Genomic DNA, 18,258 nt, shown 5'->3' with positions numbered 1-18,258 from the left:
AGCAAGGCTGAGCAGAGACATATGAAAGAAAGGCCTTGGAACTTGGAAGATGTTTGTATATGAAGAAAGACACAATGAAGAATTCTAAGTTAAGAAATGCATTGTTGAGAAGAAGTGAATAGTTCAGGTCTAAAAATAGTTTTTTAACCTGCAGTTGTATTATGTGAGGACTAAGCAGCCTATGCTGCACAAACTCAAAAGCATCATCCTGCAAGAAGTGCATTTATCAGCCACAGTGTTTTATTGAGTGCTTTAATAATACAAGTGTACATCAACCGATCCACAGTCAAAAGTGGCAGGTCCCTAAGAAATTTACAAGCACTTTTTTTTTTGTTTTTTAAGTAAATCAAAATACATATTAATTTGTTCAATGCAATAGCCTTTTGTGTGGGAAACAGAAGGCTAGTGATAAACACAGTCTTAGTAATGCACAGTGATTCTTGATTTTAAGCTTTTATACAAAACTTGTTCCCAGTAGCATGCACCCACTATTAAAGACTTCAGTACAAAAAAATAACCCTAAACACTACATTTAAGTAGAAATGAGATATAATTCTGAATTTGTTTGTTTTCCCCAAAACCACATGAAAGAAAAAAAAAAAACCAACCCCACACATTAATACAAAGCTTTCTGATAAAGCTCTATACTATTACAGATCCAACATTCTTTGCACTGATAACCAAAATTCCCTGTCTACATTTGAGGGAAACAACTTTCAAGTTAACAGAACAAAAAAATCCAGAACAAATAAAAATAAAAAATAAACCAAAAATGAAACCAAAAAAAAAAAAAAAAGGAAATAAGGACAACCTTTTGTCACAAAATGGTTCAAGATTTAATAAAAAATAAGAATGAAGGGAAGGGCTATTGATGCACTTAGTGAATGTGCTTGCACAGGTCCAGCAAATCCTAGAGGAGGTTCCTATGTGGCGTATCGCTTGGTCCACTGTCTGGCCATTCTGTCGTGCTCTGCTCTGTTAGTCATGTACTGAGTGGCAATGCTTCCAACCAGGGGGTCAGCTGAAAAGGAAACACAAACAAAAACAAAACGTGAAATGCACGCCAGCCCTTTTTTAGATCCACATTCCTTCAGTTCTCTTAGGTCTATCAAGGTGCCCACACACACCAGCCTTGTTTTCAAAGCAGGGAAGGAAGGAGATGAAGGTGAGATGGATGGCAATTAGCTAGACATGTCTCATAAACATATAACTGAAACAATTATCTATAGTTCTACCTCACAAAAAAAAGTTCTGATAATTTTATTTTGAGCTAAAACTCACCGTCAGGTGATGTAATTTATTTATGGTATTAGAACTTCCACAACTATTCATATTCTCACCTAAGAAGAGGATGAGCTCTAATTCTATTATCAGGTTGAATGTTGCTTTTTTTTTCTTTAAAATACTTTTAGTCTCAAAGCATAAAGAAATGTAAAGAATTAGCGCAGCAAGTACTATTTTCAAAGCAACAGAAGTTAATTCCAAATAATGGGATTTTAAAATTTAATTTATGGGATCTTTCTGAGCATTCCTATGTCCAGAATGCTGCATGATATGGTCTGGATCTATGAATTACTTCACAAATAATTAATCAAATCCAATCAGTCCCCTAAATAAAACAACCCAAGACAAGACATTCCCACAAATGACTGTATTTCATCAACTTTTTTCTTTTTCAGACAACATTTTTTTCTCATTTTAAGCAGACAAAATTTATATTTTCCCCCCTTTTTTGAGGGGAACACATGCTCTTGATATTTCTGCTGCAACAGTAAATGTTCTGAGATTGTACCATGCATGTCCAGAGGCACTGATACCACACTTTTTCCTGACTTAAGACACATGAAGCTGACTTCTTGTGAAAGCCAGGTATTAATCAGCTTTGCTGTTGTCTGAAGACGGTGCCACTGAACAATCTGGGCATTGGCTTTCTCGGTACAGTTGTAATCTGAGCGTGGTGCTTGAACTGTTAACCATGGAAATTCCCGGGACAAGATGTCAGGCCTTCTGTCAAGCAGAGTAAATCTGGACTTTTTTGTTTGGTTGTTGATGGTAAGAGTTTGTGATAGGGGAAACACGTTGGTTTAGCCAAAAATCGCTTCATTGGCTGACTGCCAATCTCACAGAATATTAGTGAGTAATAGTGAGTAATTAGTGAATATTAGTGAGTAATTCTTGCTAAAAAAAATTCTTTCGCTTTCCTTTCCATGCATAACCTGCACTTTCAGGAAGAGCCTGTGATTTGAATGTTAAGTTTGTACCTTCTAAATTAGCAAGACAAGTTATCACTGTGACTGCAGTGTACTAAGTCCCTGCAGTCTCAGTCCTGCAAACAGTTTATTGCCTGTGCTTACCTTTAATATCTTAATATACCCAGAGGAGGTCACTGAGGCCTGGACTGGATTATTTTTACATGCATATGTGTAAAAGAAGTGTATCTGATCTAAGATAAAATTTAAAAGTTGTAAACTTGAAAGTATATCACCTTTAACTCCACAGCCAGGAAGAGAAACTGTATAGGGGATTATCTGAGGGATTTTGTCCTGTGCAAACAGGAGGTTAACAGTCTACAGGCTCTTAAGCAGCAAAAAGTTATTTGTGGCTGGAATGAAGTTTGAAAAGCACTGCAGGGTAAATGGGGAACCTGAGCAATAGGAAAGGGCAACATTTCTCTTCACAAAAGGTTTCCCTAAGTAGCAACAGTGAAACCTTGTCATAGTGTAATGGCAGCTTGGGGATGAGTGTGAGAGCACTGCTGAAAATTCCCACATCCTCCTTGGACACAAGGCCCCTGTGCAAAGAAACACTTCCACAGACTTGTGGAGAAATGGAGACTGAAGGTTGAGCTTAAAAGGAATCTTTGAAGCAAAATTTGAGGCATATCCTGGTTTTCATGCTTGTAGAGGAAGGTGGGGTTTGGCCTCTGAGGCATCTGGCTGGGAAGGGTTGCAGGAATATCACAGCATTTCCATCTGGAATGTGGCAAGTGCTTATTGAGGTTTAGTGTGTATTTAAAGTGATGCCTCTGAGATCTTTATAAAACCTTGTATGAGTCAATGAACAGTGATGTGCTGTAGTAAAGTTTATCTAGTTCAAATCTGGAAGTTTATTCATGCGCAGGATGAATGTTTCTGCGAAAGCGTGAATTTCACATTGGGAGCTGTAAATTGATTCCTCGATATACTGCAAGGCTACTGAGGATCACATCATCATCCCCAAACCTCGATGATAATTAGAATGTTTGGTTTCCTGGTGTGGGGTTTCCTCTATATCTCCTTTTAGGAGCAAGAAGGTATTTCAAAACCATACATCTTTACAAGGCTTTGGAAGGTACAGGCTCTCCCCCCAATCTCCTTCCAGCATGGGACGGTGTCTCCTTTCCTTTGGGGTGAGAGAATCAGTGAGAGGTGTTCTTGGTAAGGTGTGGAAATGTGTTCAAGTCCAGGAATGTAAAGAACTGGACTGTTTATTTATCCATGTATTCAAGCCTTTGTCTCTGCAGTGTTTTGTTTGGCAGCTGAAAGAGTGGAGGTGACGGCCTGTCAGATGTCTGAGGTCTACAAAGCTTTGGTTGTGGGTGTCTAAATTCCTTCTGAGTGACCTGAGAATCAACTCTCAATCATCTCAGGTGCTTCCCCCAAGCCAGTGCCTCCCTTCACTGGTGTCTGCCTGTATGAAGCAGGACTGTGGAAGCAAAGAGATGTCCTTGCTTCCTGTAGCATGAGCAGGACCAGCTGCACCCACAGCCAGCTGCAAAGCGAACACTACTAAAAGGTACTTTCAGTAATTACAGCAATAACACTGATTTTTTTCAATTTGGCTGTGTGTTTTGTTGGTTATAACAATATTGAATAAAAAACCAAACCCAGAGTTTGGAACAGCCGCTTGTTCATTTGAGAGCAAGGAAATTATTTCAAGGAATAGAAAAATAGTTATTGACAGCAAGGCTCAGCTAGTTCACATCTCTGTCAGAGGGTCTGGAGGTTTGTCACACGTAAATATGTATGAGGACTTAAAAAAGGGCACTTTAATAGGTGCTTGAAGAATTGGCTTATTTTAGCAGTTGCTGTGAAGCCATAAAGCCATCAGGAGGCACAACTGCTTTGTTTGGGAAGCCAGGACAGCTGGTAAGGAGGGAAATGTAAACTTCAGACCAGAGCCACCCAAGCAGGGGCGCAGCGGCCAGTTTGAAGGTGCATTTGTGCCACAGGATATAAAGACAGTGTGTGTGAGCTCCAGAAATGCCATTGGTCTCTCCCTGCAGCTGTGTGGGCAGCTCCAGCCAGCAGGTCCAAGGAGACACATCTCTCAACACTTCATGAGTCACGAGTCACCACTGCTGCGCAATTCGCCGTGACGGGCGGGCATAACACCAAGATTACAAGATAAATTGAAGCATCTTAATTAAAACAATTAAAAGATTTAACTCCCAACATGCACAAGCCTTTGCTATAGTGCCCAAGTCTTACAAAGTATCAAGTATGAGGAAGAAATCCTACAAAATACCAAGTATGAGGAAGAAACAATGGTCCCCATTTACCCCCCTGTGCTATGAAGCACATGGCTGAGCACCACCTGGCGCTCAGCTGGGCTGCACTGCTTAAGGGTTATTGTGAAATATCCATTAGTAGGGCCAAATATGTATTTATAAAATAACCACTGCATAAACTATCTAATTAAGAGATGAAAAGGAAAATTGGATCTCAAAATTCATAACAACATTTTTCTTTTGTTTCCATTTCCCACTACCAGAAAGCTTTCTTATTTTCCATTTGTATATATCTGTGGTTTTAATCTTGATGCAAGAAATTTGTTTCTATAACTAGTCAACTGCTCTAGTTTTTAAAGTTTTTTTTTTCCCTTAAAGAAGTAGCATGATTCATCAATGAATCAGGGTTGATTTCAGAATTTTACTCTAAACAGGACTTATCCAAATGACAACAATTACCAGGGGATAGGAGTATAAAGCCATGCCAGGATTGTGTTGCTGAAACAATCTTGTGAAAGAAATTAAATAAAATACAATACAATAAATTAATAAAAAAGCATATCTATGCAACTCATGGCCTGGCAGGAGATCATCAGATGTGTGGTGGCTGGCTTGAGAGCTGGGATGGCACCCTCTGTGCACAGCTCCTTCCCTGTCCTGTGGGCAGGAATGGGCTTCCCAGCCTTTGCAGTGCTGGTGGCTGTGCCAGCCTGGAGGAGCTGCTGCAACTCTGGACCCAGAAATCTTTAGGCCTTGTAATTTACTATTTCTTCTAAAACCCCACCCTAGGATGCCTCCATAACCTTTAACTTGTGTGAAGGAAATTTTTTATCCTGTACTGTGATTAACTCCATGCAAAATATTAACACACCAGGAATTACAGGATCAAATTTCACATCAGAGGACAGTGAATGAGCAAGGAAAATGTTTAAAAAAGGCACCATATTATACAGGCAAGGGCAGAGGCTATGGTTCAGCAATGTATTTTACAAGGAAAATGTCAATCTAAATAACTAGACTATGAAAAAAATCTTCTGGATGATTTATAGGAAGACTGCAGCTGCTAAATCCCTCCTCACCTCACCATATGTAATCCTCATGTTATATTAGAATTCATGAAATTGCCCTGTATTTATGTGATTTTGAAAGCTGGGTGAGCTGGAGCTTGTCCCTAGCTTAAAAAGGTTGGATGCACTGCTCCACAATACCTTGTCATCTTCTTTTGCAGCCACTGAATATGACTGTATAAGGAAGAACATTTGTGTCTCATGTCTATTGTAAGGCTAATCAAATTTACAGTTCAATTCTAGGGAGTTAATGCTATTGGGGATTTGGATGAGCTGAGGTTGGGTCATTACAAAATTTCAGCTGTGTTTAATGCTAGTTAAACTGCTTTATCATTCAGAAGGCAGACTATAATTCTTCCTTAAAAACTACTTTCCCCCCAAATAAATGAAAATATATTGCTACACTGTATTTTTCTCAGCTTGTATTTTTACAGCTATTTCTATGTCAGCAAATAGCAATTTCAGAGCAGAATTCATCTCCTGGGCTTTGCAATGCTCTTTTAAAAATACAGCAAACATACTCTAGTGAAATAAAAAACAGAGATGGTGTGTTTAACAGCTTGACTTCAGTGTGCCTTCCCCATCAACCACACAATATGCAATGCAATTCCAATCGGTAATGCCAACATGGTTAAAGAGACACACATTTAGACTTAAAATGTACATTATGGTGTTTGTATGCATTTTATATATTTTTATGAGCTTTTATAAAGTAGAATTTTATTTCCACTGCAGTATTTTGCAGTTTTAATAGAGAACAGCTGATGGAGCCAGTTATTACATCACCACAAGTGGGTTCTCAGAAGATTTCTGGAGTACCTTAAAACCTAAAAAAAACCCACAGCACTATAAAAATCTCACAGTTTCTTCAGCCAAATATTTAGAATGTACTTTTTTTCTTGGTCCAGGTTTGGATTCAGCTCTGTATCATGCTGTAAAGAGTTGGGCTCCAGTTGAAGAACAGAATTAACGTGGAAGAATTTCCAAAGGTTAGATGTAATTTGAAAGGTCTTATTCCTTCTCCTGAACTAAATGACTCCATGCTCATAGGTGTGAGAGCACCCTGTTGAGAGGCTCTACAGATCTACCTGTACTGAAACAGCAGTCAGCAAAAATTAAACATTTCCTATTCTTTGGACAGGATGTATGACATGAAACAAGTAATTTTCTAGTTATTTTAACTTCAGTTACACATTTAGAAGAGTTTTTGGTTTAGGGAATACTATTTTTTGTTTGTTTGTTTCTTTTAAAACAGCCTCTCTTACCAGATATTATGCTGTATTTATTTTTCAATGAAAAAAATGTGGAGTGCTTGAGCTCTTTTTTTTAAGGAAAAGTCAATGTGCTCTCTATGTTATTACAGGATACCTGCATTGGAGTTATCTTTGTACATCAGTACAGGCAGGATTGGTTACCCCAAAACCAAACTTCCCCAGAATAAAAGTGCATATTTTCAGTAGCTACATTTTGTTTGGTGCTTTCATTGCAAATAGCAGTGCAGGACAGAATATATTCCTGTACTGGTTTGCAGCGAAAGCCAAGACTTCTGAGTCCAATTTTCTTGGTTTTAATATTGTACCAATCTTTAAGACCCAAAAGGGAAACTAAAAAAAAAAAAAAAAAAAAATTAAATTTAGGACTGGGACAAGCACAGAAACTAACACTTCACCGAAAGACCAGTTTTCTTAACAGCGAATGGTGACAGTTTGATTCACACCAAAACCACCCTGAATTTAAAATTATTTAATATGTAATTATACTTTCTTGTGGTGTTTTCAGTGGTATCCAGGTTAGTGTTATAAAAAGACCAGTCAGCGAAAACTGCAAAGGCAGTGTGAGACATGCTATACCAAATATGTCACAGAACAATTTAGCACTCCAAGAGGAAGGGATTAAGAGAAGATGAATTGTTTGTGAGTAATTTTATTTATTGTGTCACTTTGCCTCGGGAAGTTTTCATAGTTAGCCACATATCACCTGTTTCAAACTCAGTGAACTCCTAGAAGACCATGTCAAGGATACTGTGAGTCTTGATGTAGAAAATGAAATATCTGAAAGGCATCACAGCATCCTTCAGTGATCTTAGAGCAGCAGTGCTGCTCTCTTTTGCTGTCATTAATAATAATGCACAGACTAAGTAATTATTTGGGGGCAGAGACAGGTGAAGTGGCCCACTGAATTACTCCACTAACCTTTCACCTTTGAGAAGAGTGCTGAAACCCAGGGCACGAGTGAAAAGGAGCGCGGCAGCGCTAATCCCTGTTTGTGCAGCAATAAAACGAGCTCGCGGTTGGGAGCCTGATCAACACACGCGCACAAACTGGAACAACAGCGTGATTCAAGGCAGAACAAAGGGGGGTAGCAGGGCTCTGAATTGCTTTACACAGCCTACAAGCTGAACTACAATTTATTCCTGACTTTCACAAAATCACAATTTCAACTGTCCACGTAGAATGTATTTAACCATCTGCGGGGCTTGTTGAAGGCAATACAGAAGAATGATAAAGTGATCAATGAACACTGTATTACAAAAAGAGAACAAATAAAATTAGTTTTTTCAGTAAAAATAAAAAATGGTCATCACTAGAGGAGAAAGGAGCACATTCTAGAAAGATCAAATGTCTGCTAGGAAAAAGTCAGTGAAGCTAATATCAATTTTAGAAATTACAGTTCACAGTAGAAACCATATAATATGACATATAATGAAGTCTCATTATATTATTCTCATTTTCAGAAACTAGTTTTACAGTCTGCTCACTTCTCAACATTCAATAGAAATATTCTAATATATATAGAAAGAAAGTTAAGTGTTCTTACAGTGGTGCCTTAGCTTCCCAACTGTGAAGCTGGACTAAAGCTTTTCCATCACCCAGGCAAGGTATCTAGATACCTTCATAAATATGGCTGTACAGATGTATGTCACAAAAAAGGCTGCCACCCATGACTTGACTCTAAATTTTGAGCTCTGCAGAATTGCTAGAAATGCATTTGACTTCTGTTAAGTTTGCACAATGATTGCAGTTACACAAATATTAAGGCATATGTGACTTGATTACAATGTCCAAACTGTTGTCTGGAGAAAAAAATGTTACCTATCTTCAAAAATAAAAGAGCTCTGCAAATCTAGTCTAGGAAACATCCACTTACTAAAATACCCATTTTGTAACATGGAGGGAGAAATTAATTCCTCTCTCTAGACTTGTGTTTGATTGCTGTCAGGCTACCTACCACAGACCTGTGTGAAATATGAGGCTGCCTAAGAAAAAGATGTTTCAGAAATAAGGAGTATTATCTGGCCCAATTTTATTAACGCAGCTCTTAAAGGAAAGTGTTGGCAGTGATTCATCTCTGTATCTTGCCAAGGGAAATCATTCTTGTTTAAAGAGAAAGATTTTTTTCAGTCTTCAGTTTTTAGCAGGATTTCTATAAACTTTACTGGCTGACTGGGAGTTAGCTGAGGCAATCATGGATCAGCGAGGCACAGTGTACTGATCTTGAAGAGTTGTCTTTAATTAAGGAAGAACATGCACCTATTAGATGTGCCAGTATGCTGGAACAATTAAAATTCTAAAATAACACACTTCACTTTGATGCTTGGATGCGTCTCAATATTAAAAGCACAGATACATTAGCAATGTGTCTGTTCATAATAACTTACTCAATTGGGAAGCAGTCGTTGCTATTAGAAAAAAAATTAATAAAATGGTGTTAGTAACTGTAGAACTTAATTTGAAAGACATTACATGGCATGTGGTTTGATAAAATTTGAAGAAGCTACAGCAATATGCATTTACCTTGTGGAAGATGGCTCTGAGTGGATAATAAGAAAATCACAGCCCTCAGATCTCAACATGTTGTCAAGCAACCAAAATGCCAAGACCCATAATTAAACTGGCTTTTATCCATAGGGTCATAAGTGTATTTTCAGAAAAGCACTGTGGATGTGTTTTTTTTCATGTGTCTGAAGACTCACTAAGTGAGGGATAGCTAGGGATAGGGAGGGATATAGCATTCTGTAGGAATGCTCGTGTGTTTGGTATTGCTTCTGTCTAAAAATAATGGAACCAGTGTTCCTCTGGATTTGTCTCTCCTTATTTCCCACTAATCACCTCCTCCAGGCAAAGGATTGACCTATGGGTCTTACACATCCTGAGCAAACAGTTTAGCCCCTAAGCAACTGAGGGTAAAGCTATTCTCTGTGACCATGCTTTGTGAAGGGTTAGACATCCTATAATCACATGTACCAAAGGTAGATTGCTCTGCAAGAAAACCAGGAGGTCCTATAGGATCCACTTGCCATGTGGACTCCCAGAGGACAGGAAGGGAGCAGGTGCTACTGCATGGTCTGGTCTTTAAACATTTAGAGGCATTTAGACACTGAGAGAAAAATGAGTCCTAAAGCCATTTTCACTCTTAGAAGAGTGTTTGAATGTGAGCAATATAAAAAAATCTTCAACTTAAACATACCCGTTTTAGGTCAGATCCAGGAGTTCTCTGAATCCTGCTCTTGAATCTATCCCTTTATACTTTTATTGCAATTCATCCTTAGAAAACAGAAAAGCCTATATGTGCTATGAATGCTGCATATTTTGGTTTAATCTGATTTTCCCCTTCTTGTCCGATTAAATCTCACGATTAATTTGTCAAATTTAAATCCAAACCTCATTATTAATTTGTCAAATTTAATTCCAAAACTGCTATTAAGAATCCTATAAAAATGTCAAAAGAATACAAGAGGCCTTTATTTACAAAAGGTGGGGTTAGTGAAGATTTTTATCCCTTCTAAAGGCCTACTAAATTAAACTCTTTCATAGCCCAAGGCCTGAAATACCTTGGCAGGTTGAACATCCATTGGAGCAGGAATAGGAACTTAGGTGTGCCTTGCATGAGCACACCTCCTACTGTTACCCAATAACACAAAAAGCAGTCAGGCCTCTCCATTCCCTATCCATACAGGTAATGACTGGGGAATCAGCAGGTGAGTGAGAAAATGACCCCATTTTAGCAACCAACTGGACTATCCACTTCTAGATTAATTTCAGAACATGAATATAATTACGCCTAATTATGAACAGGTTCTAATAGGACTAGAAGGAAAAAAACAGGTAAAACAAAATAAGTAGCATTCATCATGTAGGCAAGTTTTACTCTTGGATTAGTTGCAATGAAGTTACATGGCAACACTGAAAAAAGATTGAATTTGTGATATTTACAGCAATAATTTCTTATTCAGTAACAGTTAAAATAACTTTATTTGGAAATCTTATCTTTCCTACCTGAGAGGTCACATGGACTCCAGTGGCATGCCTGACTAAATAATAATCACTTTGCAAAATGATTTCAGGCATTGGCATAAAGAGTTCTGAGATTAAGCCATAGAAAAAAAGCTATGCAAGGTAGAGATGAAAAAGACACAGAAGGTCATTAAGGAATTCCTTCTGCTAGTATAATATTATGTCTTACAGTAAGTTCTACTTTCATGCCACTTTATACAGCCACTTTATCTAATCAATATTATAAAAACCCAAGCAACGAGGATTCCAGCCCCTGAGAATTTTCTGAAATCAAATTCATCTCGGAGCTGTAAATGCTCCACTCCATAGAAGGGCCTTTTTCTAAGACTTGTACAGATGGAAAATTCTACAAACAATTTACTAATCAAAGCTCTATTTCTGTATCCCACATGAATATGAAATCTTACAGTACAACCCACCCTTAAATTTGGGACAATTGCATCATATATTTTGCTATTTAAGTAGCTGTCTACAACTCCAACTAATGCACCTGAACTTAATTTGCTGTGAAAATAGGGATTCTGAAACCCACACTGCGTATAATTTGTTTTATTTGTTGCCTTTGATAGATCTGCAAAACTGTAAAAAACAAACAACCATTTCCTCCTCCCCTGCTGAATAAAGTAGAAAATTAGCCATGCAAAATATGAGAGACATGTCTTGCAGCAGTGTAAATCATCTCTGAAGGTAGAATCTGAATAACTCAGGAATACTAATTTCTGAAATCTTATGCAAGAAAGTGAGAGACTAAATGATTTAATAGCTAACATATCCAGGCTTATAAATTTTGCTTTTCAGGACTGACTCTACATTCCTACTGCGGATCTGTTAGCCAAATGTAGCAGGCTTCCTTTCAGGAGCCTAAAGAATGTGAAGCAGTGTGATTTCTATGGTGAAACAAAAATAATTGTATTTTAGGAACAGGAAAAATCAGTCTTAAAAATAGTTGTGCTAATTAGGGTCCTGGGGGTGGTTCTTAGGCAGTTGGAAACGTATGGTAAGAAATTTGAAAATCTGTCCTTGCCTTCATGTTAAAAAAGGTACACAGGGAAAAAGAAAATCAACAAACACACAAAACAAACTCCCACTTAGAAAAATGGAACAAAGTCTAAATGAAAAATCTGGAGTATAAAAGCTCAGCAGGACTGATGCCAGTTTACTCCATCTGAGACTTGAGCTATTTTTACTGACTGGGAATAATGAATATTAGATTAAAGTATTGTGAAATTAGAATGTGATGTCTAAATTTATTGATTTTCTAGTTTTATGTATTTTTCCTTTAAATATATAGTTATATTAGTGAGAAAAATATATTCAGTAGAATGGGTTAAGCCTGCAAGTGATGTATCTACTTCATTAAAAAAAAATATTCCCATGTGATTAAAGGCATGTCTGTATTGGCAGACAAAACCTGCATGAAACATAGAAAAAACATTTAATGACTGTAAAATAAAAGAGTATATTTTAAAAGGCAGTTTACTTTTTACCTTGGAACTCATTGAAATTAAGCTAGAAATATGTATTTTATATATGAGAAATAACGAAGAGCTTTATTTAAATACTTCACATTGTTAAACATTTAATGTTTGTGACTTATTTTGGTCTTGGGTCACACAAAGATTTATTATGTGTATGCTCTAGAGTACCTGTCTTCTCTCTGAGCTAATGGGCATAAGAAACCTCCACTGGTAGTATTTTAAATTACACATGTTTATTGGAAAGAAAATGGATTGTAACCTTTTGTATTTGTAGCATCCATCACTCATGCATTTTCCCAAGGACTTTTAATTTAATGATGGTTGAGCCTAAGCTTAAAGAAATGCTGTGCAGAAACTTCTTCAGCAGAAATCAACCAACTTTTAGAAGTCCAGTATGTTTATTTATCATATAGCTTTTATAAGTTTCATGTAAATAAAACCAAACCCAAAAGTCAGGTGTATATTTTTCCAGCTTTACTTCCATTTTGTGATAAGACTGTATTTTAGATGTTCTAGAAACCCTTTCTGAGGAATAATAAAAATTAGGAACAGTTAAGTGTTTTGACAAGACTCTTTTTTCTTATGAGTGCCAGTTACATCCCTTTACATTTACTTCTTGTCACAGATGTACAAAGCTTCTTTACTGATTTGGATTTTAGTCAATCTCTGATTTAATCAGATGGCATTTAATAAACTGATGGTTAGGTATTATTATGTCTGAAGTTCAATTTTTCTCACATCTCCTTAAGCAAAACCAAATTAGGAGCAGAAACATTATTGAAAAGGACAAGAAATCATTGACAGCATGGTCAAAGCTTTTCCATTTAAGGAATGGTTGAAATCTAAGGTGATTTCTTCAAGATGGAAAAAATCCACAAAACAAGATGTGACAGGTAATTTGGTAAAGAAGATTTAAAAAAAGAAAAAAAAAATGGTCTTGTTTATATTTTCCATGGCAAGAAAGGAACACAAACAAAACCCCACACATATTTAGCAAAAGTTAAAAGAAAGTGATACTTCAAACATCAAATTGTTAATAAGCACACACAAAAAGTATAATGCAGGAATACTAGAAGGTGATTTAGGAAACTCAAAAATAATTAGAAAACTTGGTAGCCATGCAGCACCTGTGCTACTATTGTAAAAGCATGAAGGTCATGCTTCAGCACATAATGTGTTAGCTGTGGCTAAGAGGGAATTTCCTCTCCTGTGTATTACTGTGTGAGTAAAGTGCTTTGAGGGATTGTTACACTTGTCTCTGAGTCACTGAGGGATGAGCAGTTGCAGGCAATGTACCTGACCCAGTGAGTAGCACTGGTCTTCTGCTAGAGAGTGACTGTACTCCTTCTACTCATCATTCTTTGCAGAGTTCCAGACACATCAAAAAAAAAAAAAAAAAAAGGAACAGGGTAAGTGTGTCTGTGACTGGCATCTGGAGCTATAGCTAATGACTGCATCATGCCTTGGATACCACAAAATCCAGATTTTATTTTTAAAACTAATCTCTACCATTTGCTTTCTAAATTACATAAACCCACCAATTTTCTCATGTAAATATTTCCAGACACTTTTCAGAAAAAAAAATTATATAAACACACTGTAGACTTCTGAAACCATAATGGGGGGTTTAAAACAAAGTATTTCTAAACAATCTTACTTCTATAGTTGTGTTAATCTTTTTAATGAAGTCTTGTGAGCTTTGAATAGCCTAAATCTAAACACACTAAAAGCCTCTATGCTCACAAATAATGGTCTTCTACCCATAAGGTGTTGTCAAAGTGCAACTGAAAAGAGCAATGATTTAGGCCAACATCAATAGTAATCCTGATCCAAGCCTCCTCCCCCTGCACACATAATTAGGAGATATTCCAAGACATATTTTCCTGAGAACTACTAAAGGGATGACAGTTCACAAATGTTTTCCCTGCTGTTATAATAATCCCCACAGTTATGAGTTCATGTTGAGGGGACTTAGTCAACTGATAAGAACAAATCTTGTAACAGTTTCATCAGCTTTTCATGGCAAAGGAAATTAATTTATTTCAATGCATATCTATATGCAATTTTCATAACGTGCTGCTGCATTTCTTGCATTTACATCTGTTTAATACCATGTTTATAGATCATGTCCACAGAGTTGAAGATATATAGGTGTATGTGTCTGCAAATATTTAAAGATCAGATGTATAGCAAGTCTCTTCCTGGCAGTGCTGAGAGGTTCCTAGTGAGACTTCAGATGTGTAAATCCCATGGGAAGTACTGAAAACCCTGCCAGCTGTCAGCCAGCAGCTTTAGGTGCCTAAATGCCTTTAACATATTGGTACTGTGTGCTCAGCTCAGAATATGAGAAGCTGTAAGCGATTCAAACTATAGAATAGAAGTTAGTATTGTATGCACACTACAACATAAGTGGTGTAGCACAATATCTTTTAAATGGAATAGAAAGAGAAAGCACTGATGAGCTACCACAAATTTGTAAAAATCAGCTCTAGATTCTGTGATATGATCAGTCCAAATATGTAAATTTACCTATGTAGCAGGTTCTGCAGAACAGGGAGGGGAACATACAGTATTTATAGATACACAAGTACTTTCTTGCAAAAAGAACTTTGTCACAGTTGATGGGATCTCTTTGCTCATGTTTTTCTCAAGACAACCCCATCTTTGACAAAGTCATTCTGCACTCACTGAGAGCAGAACAAACTCCATCAGTTTCATGCTGCATTTTCCTTTCATGCTCCCTTAGGACAACTTCTTAGGACAACTTCTTAGGATGGCCTTTATGCCAAACACCCATTTGCTCTGCTCCCCATCCAGCAGCACTGAGGCACCAGAGCAACCCCACACTGCACTTTGCCTTTGCTCAGCCAGAGCCTCCTGAGCAAGCTCATCTCATCTGGAGACAACCCATGTCAGAAATGTAAAAGGGAGCAGAAAGGTTATGTTGCAATGCAGAACAAACCAGAACTGACTCCTGGCTGCTTTAACTTTCATTTACTCTGTGTTACTTGTTGCCATGCTTGAGTGACATGGCATAGAATATTTTCCTGCTTCAGATACAAAGAAAGCATTTTCCATTGTGCTGAAACAGCCCAGAAACCTGCCCACTTCCTGACAGAGTACAGTATACAAACTCTGAAGAAAAGGGAAAAAAACAGCTCCAAGCTAAAGAATATAAATAATCTCAGACAACAGAGCAATTTCATTGTTTACATGACCCTCTGCTGCTTACAAAAAGGATATATGGGAAAATGAGATTGTCTTGTTGTATGTCTGATAGTACTGTGTTGTGACATTGCACCTGGTAGCCTGTGGGTGCCAGGAAAGAATCAAAGTAGCAGGGCTTAGCCGGCCTCATAAAATGGGACAAATTAAGATTGTTTTACCAACTTAAAAGTATTTCAGTCATTTTCCAGAATATTCATCACATTTGACAAATCTCCTCAAATATGGATTATTTAAGGATGAGCATTTATAATTTTTATGATTGTTTATAAGGAGTACTTATAGTTTTCCTGTCTTCCATTTGTCTTGACAAAAATGTTCAAAAAGGAAACAAAATTTCACTAGAACCACAACAGCATGTACTTGGGCGGAGGAAAGCCCAAGAGTCCTTTCTGATAAACTGAACAAAGCTGATAAGATGTTAAATGAAAAAGAAAAAAATTCAGATTGGATTCTGAAGCAGTTTCTGAGAGTAGCAAAACATGCAGATTATGTCTTTAAGAAAAAAGTTACAAGAATGAGGAGAATGAGAAATGGCTCATCCCTTGAACTTGCTGTCATCCAGAGTTTCTAAATTCACTTCACAACTGGGGGTGAAGGGAAAAGAAGGAATGATAATTGGGAAGTCTAATAAAACTGCAGAAGGAACACCTGATGTGAAGCAGCACTGACAGAAAGCAGCCTCTGCTATGGGGAGGCACCAGATGAGGAGGAACATGGTACATGCTTCCTGCTAGATTGAGATATATGGAATAATGGAGAGAAATGAAGATACATCCAGGCTGCTGAGTGGTGAGGAGCACAGAGCTGTTCTTCATTACCTAGGGCTGGGTAGCTATTTTAAAGTTGAAACATGGAAGCCAAATAGCAGAGCTGTGACCACAAGTCAGCCAAATTCCCACTCAGAGCCAAATGCTCCAGCATGGAACAGATTTTATTATTACAGCTATGTTACATTTTCCTTTATTAAGCTGCCTTGGATTTATTTTAAACTTTTTTTTTTGGATGGGAAAGCATTTTCAAGTATCACAGTAATTCTGAAAATAGATCTTTTTTATTGATACAGTGGACATCTATTAGAGTTTTAAAATGCTTGCTGGTATGGCTGGGGCTTTGCTGGCTGAAGAAGCAGAGCTATTCCTGTGGAACCTGATGCATTGACATACACTTGGTTTTTAAGTGGCTGTGGCAATTCTGGCTCTTGGTGCCCCTGTGCCAGAGATGATCAGCCCAAAGCAGTGTCAGGAGCATGGAGTGCGTCAGTGGGCATCAAAGACTGGCAGCCTCAATTCAACTCCTGGTGGGAGATGCATTTTCCAGAGAGGGCTTAAGTGAACCTACTCCCCTTTGTCTGGGGTGTGCAGAAGACAATTCCATGGGTATTGTATTGTATATTGGGCAGTCCAGGTATTTCTGTCAATACCTTATGCAAATTTGTAGAGACTGAGGAATTGCTATGAACAAACATTCGGATGAAGCTTAAGTTTCCCAAACAGCAAAACAAACTCAAAATGTGGAGGTGCTCAAAGCTTTCTAGACAGCAAATCTATCCATGTTGCTATTGGAGATATGAACCCTGGCTGGAGCAATTCTAACACCTGGATTTGGGATGGCTACTGAAGGCAAACCTGCTATGGGACAGGGCAGTGGCATTGCAGCAGGACACCAACTTCCCTCCAAGAATGTATACTGCTGTCTGAAAGGGAAATGGGCTGAGAAAGCACTAATTCAGTTCCTTCCCTTGCACATTGTCTGACTTAAATCTCCCCACCTACTCGTGTTTTGCAGAGGTTCTGGTAACAGCAGCAATTCCAGCAGCTTTGTAGCAGGGCAAATACCATTCAGGCTTTTAGGGCTTTTAAGATTATGTTGAAAAATCACTCTCCAAAGTGCTGTTTTAGATTCCATTGAGGATCAAAGATATGCATTAAATTACACTATTGAATCCTATTCTGCAAAAGATGACAGAACTGGGATTTTATCCCCTCAGCAACAAGAGTACAGAACCTTGCACACCCTTAGGAAAATGATAAAGGGGAAAAAAAAAGAAAAAAGAAAAAAGGGAAAAAGAATAATGTAATAACTGAATCCCACCACCAAATTTTCTTAAATACCAGAACCTTCATGTAGGTGTATGTAAGGGTGTTAATATCTTTTGGCAAACCTAAATCATGCCAAACCACATGGATAACTTGTAATTGCAACAGAAAAAGAACAATAGCATGTTATCCAAAATTGCCTGTTATACCTACTCTGTGATAAAAACAAGAGATTTCTAGGGAAGATAAAGGCAAAACGTAAGGATGACTCATATGAATAAAGCTTAAAAGCATGTCTTGTGTCCCTTAGTGAGACACATAAAGATCCCCATAACCTTAGGATCTTTGACTTTGCTTATCTATGCTTAGATAAATGTAAGTCATTAAAATGCACAGCCACATTACTTCATGTGGGTTAACAAAGTATGAAACCATCCAGTAAATTCATGATTCATGGCAGTACTTGTAAAAAACAGCACATCTACTTGTAACCAGGGTACAATATATTTGAAAGCCACAATGTACGTTGCAGAATTTTTTAACATAAATACTCTACTTTTCAGATATGCTGTGAAACTGCAACTACTATAAAAATTGATGGGTCTCACACTGAAGTAATGTAGTGCTACTTGTCTAAAGTAATGTAGAGCCACTCATTTACTCTCA

General features: G+C 37.6%; 1 protein-coding gene across 2 annotated transcripts in view; it reads right to left on the bottom strand.

Annotated features, from left to right (window-relative positions):
* Window positions 1-222: 222 nt before the first annotated feature.
* LOC136569946 (ubiquitin-conjugating enzyme E2 E2) overlaps window positions 223-18,258 on the bottom strand; it is a 201,348-nt gene continuing 183,312 nt past the window's right edge. For both annotated transcript variants that reach the window (XM_066570438.1, XM_066570353.1), the window contains exon 6: window positions 223-1,021. In XM_066570438.1, the coding sequence (XP_066426535.1) occupies window positions 924-1,021 (98 nt within the window). In that variant the 3' untranslated portion in view covers window positions 223-923. The remainder of the gene's footprint in view (window positions 1,022-18,258) is intronic.

The sequence above is a fragment of the Molothrus aeneus genome, chromosome 1 (assembly GCF_037042795.1).
Source record: "Molothrus aeneus isolate 106 chromosome 1, BPBGC_Maene_1.0, whole genome shotgun sequence".
Taxonomy (NCBI): Eukaryota; Metazoa; Chordata; class Aves; order Passeriformes; family Icteridae; genus Molothrus; species Molothrus aeneus.
Note: the sequence above shows the minus strand (reverse complement) of the source record. Positions and strands in the feature narration are given on the sequence as shown.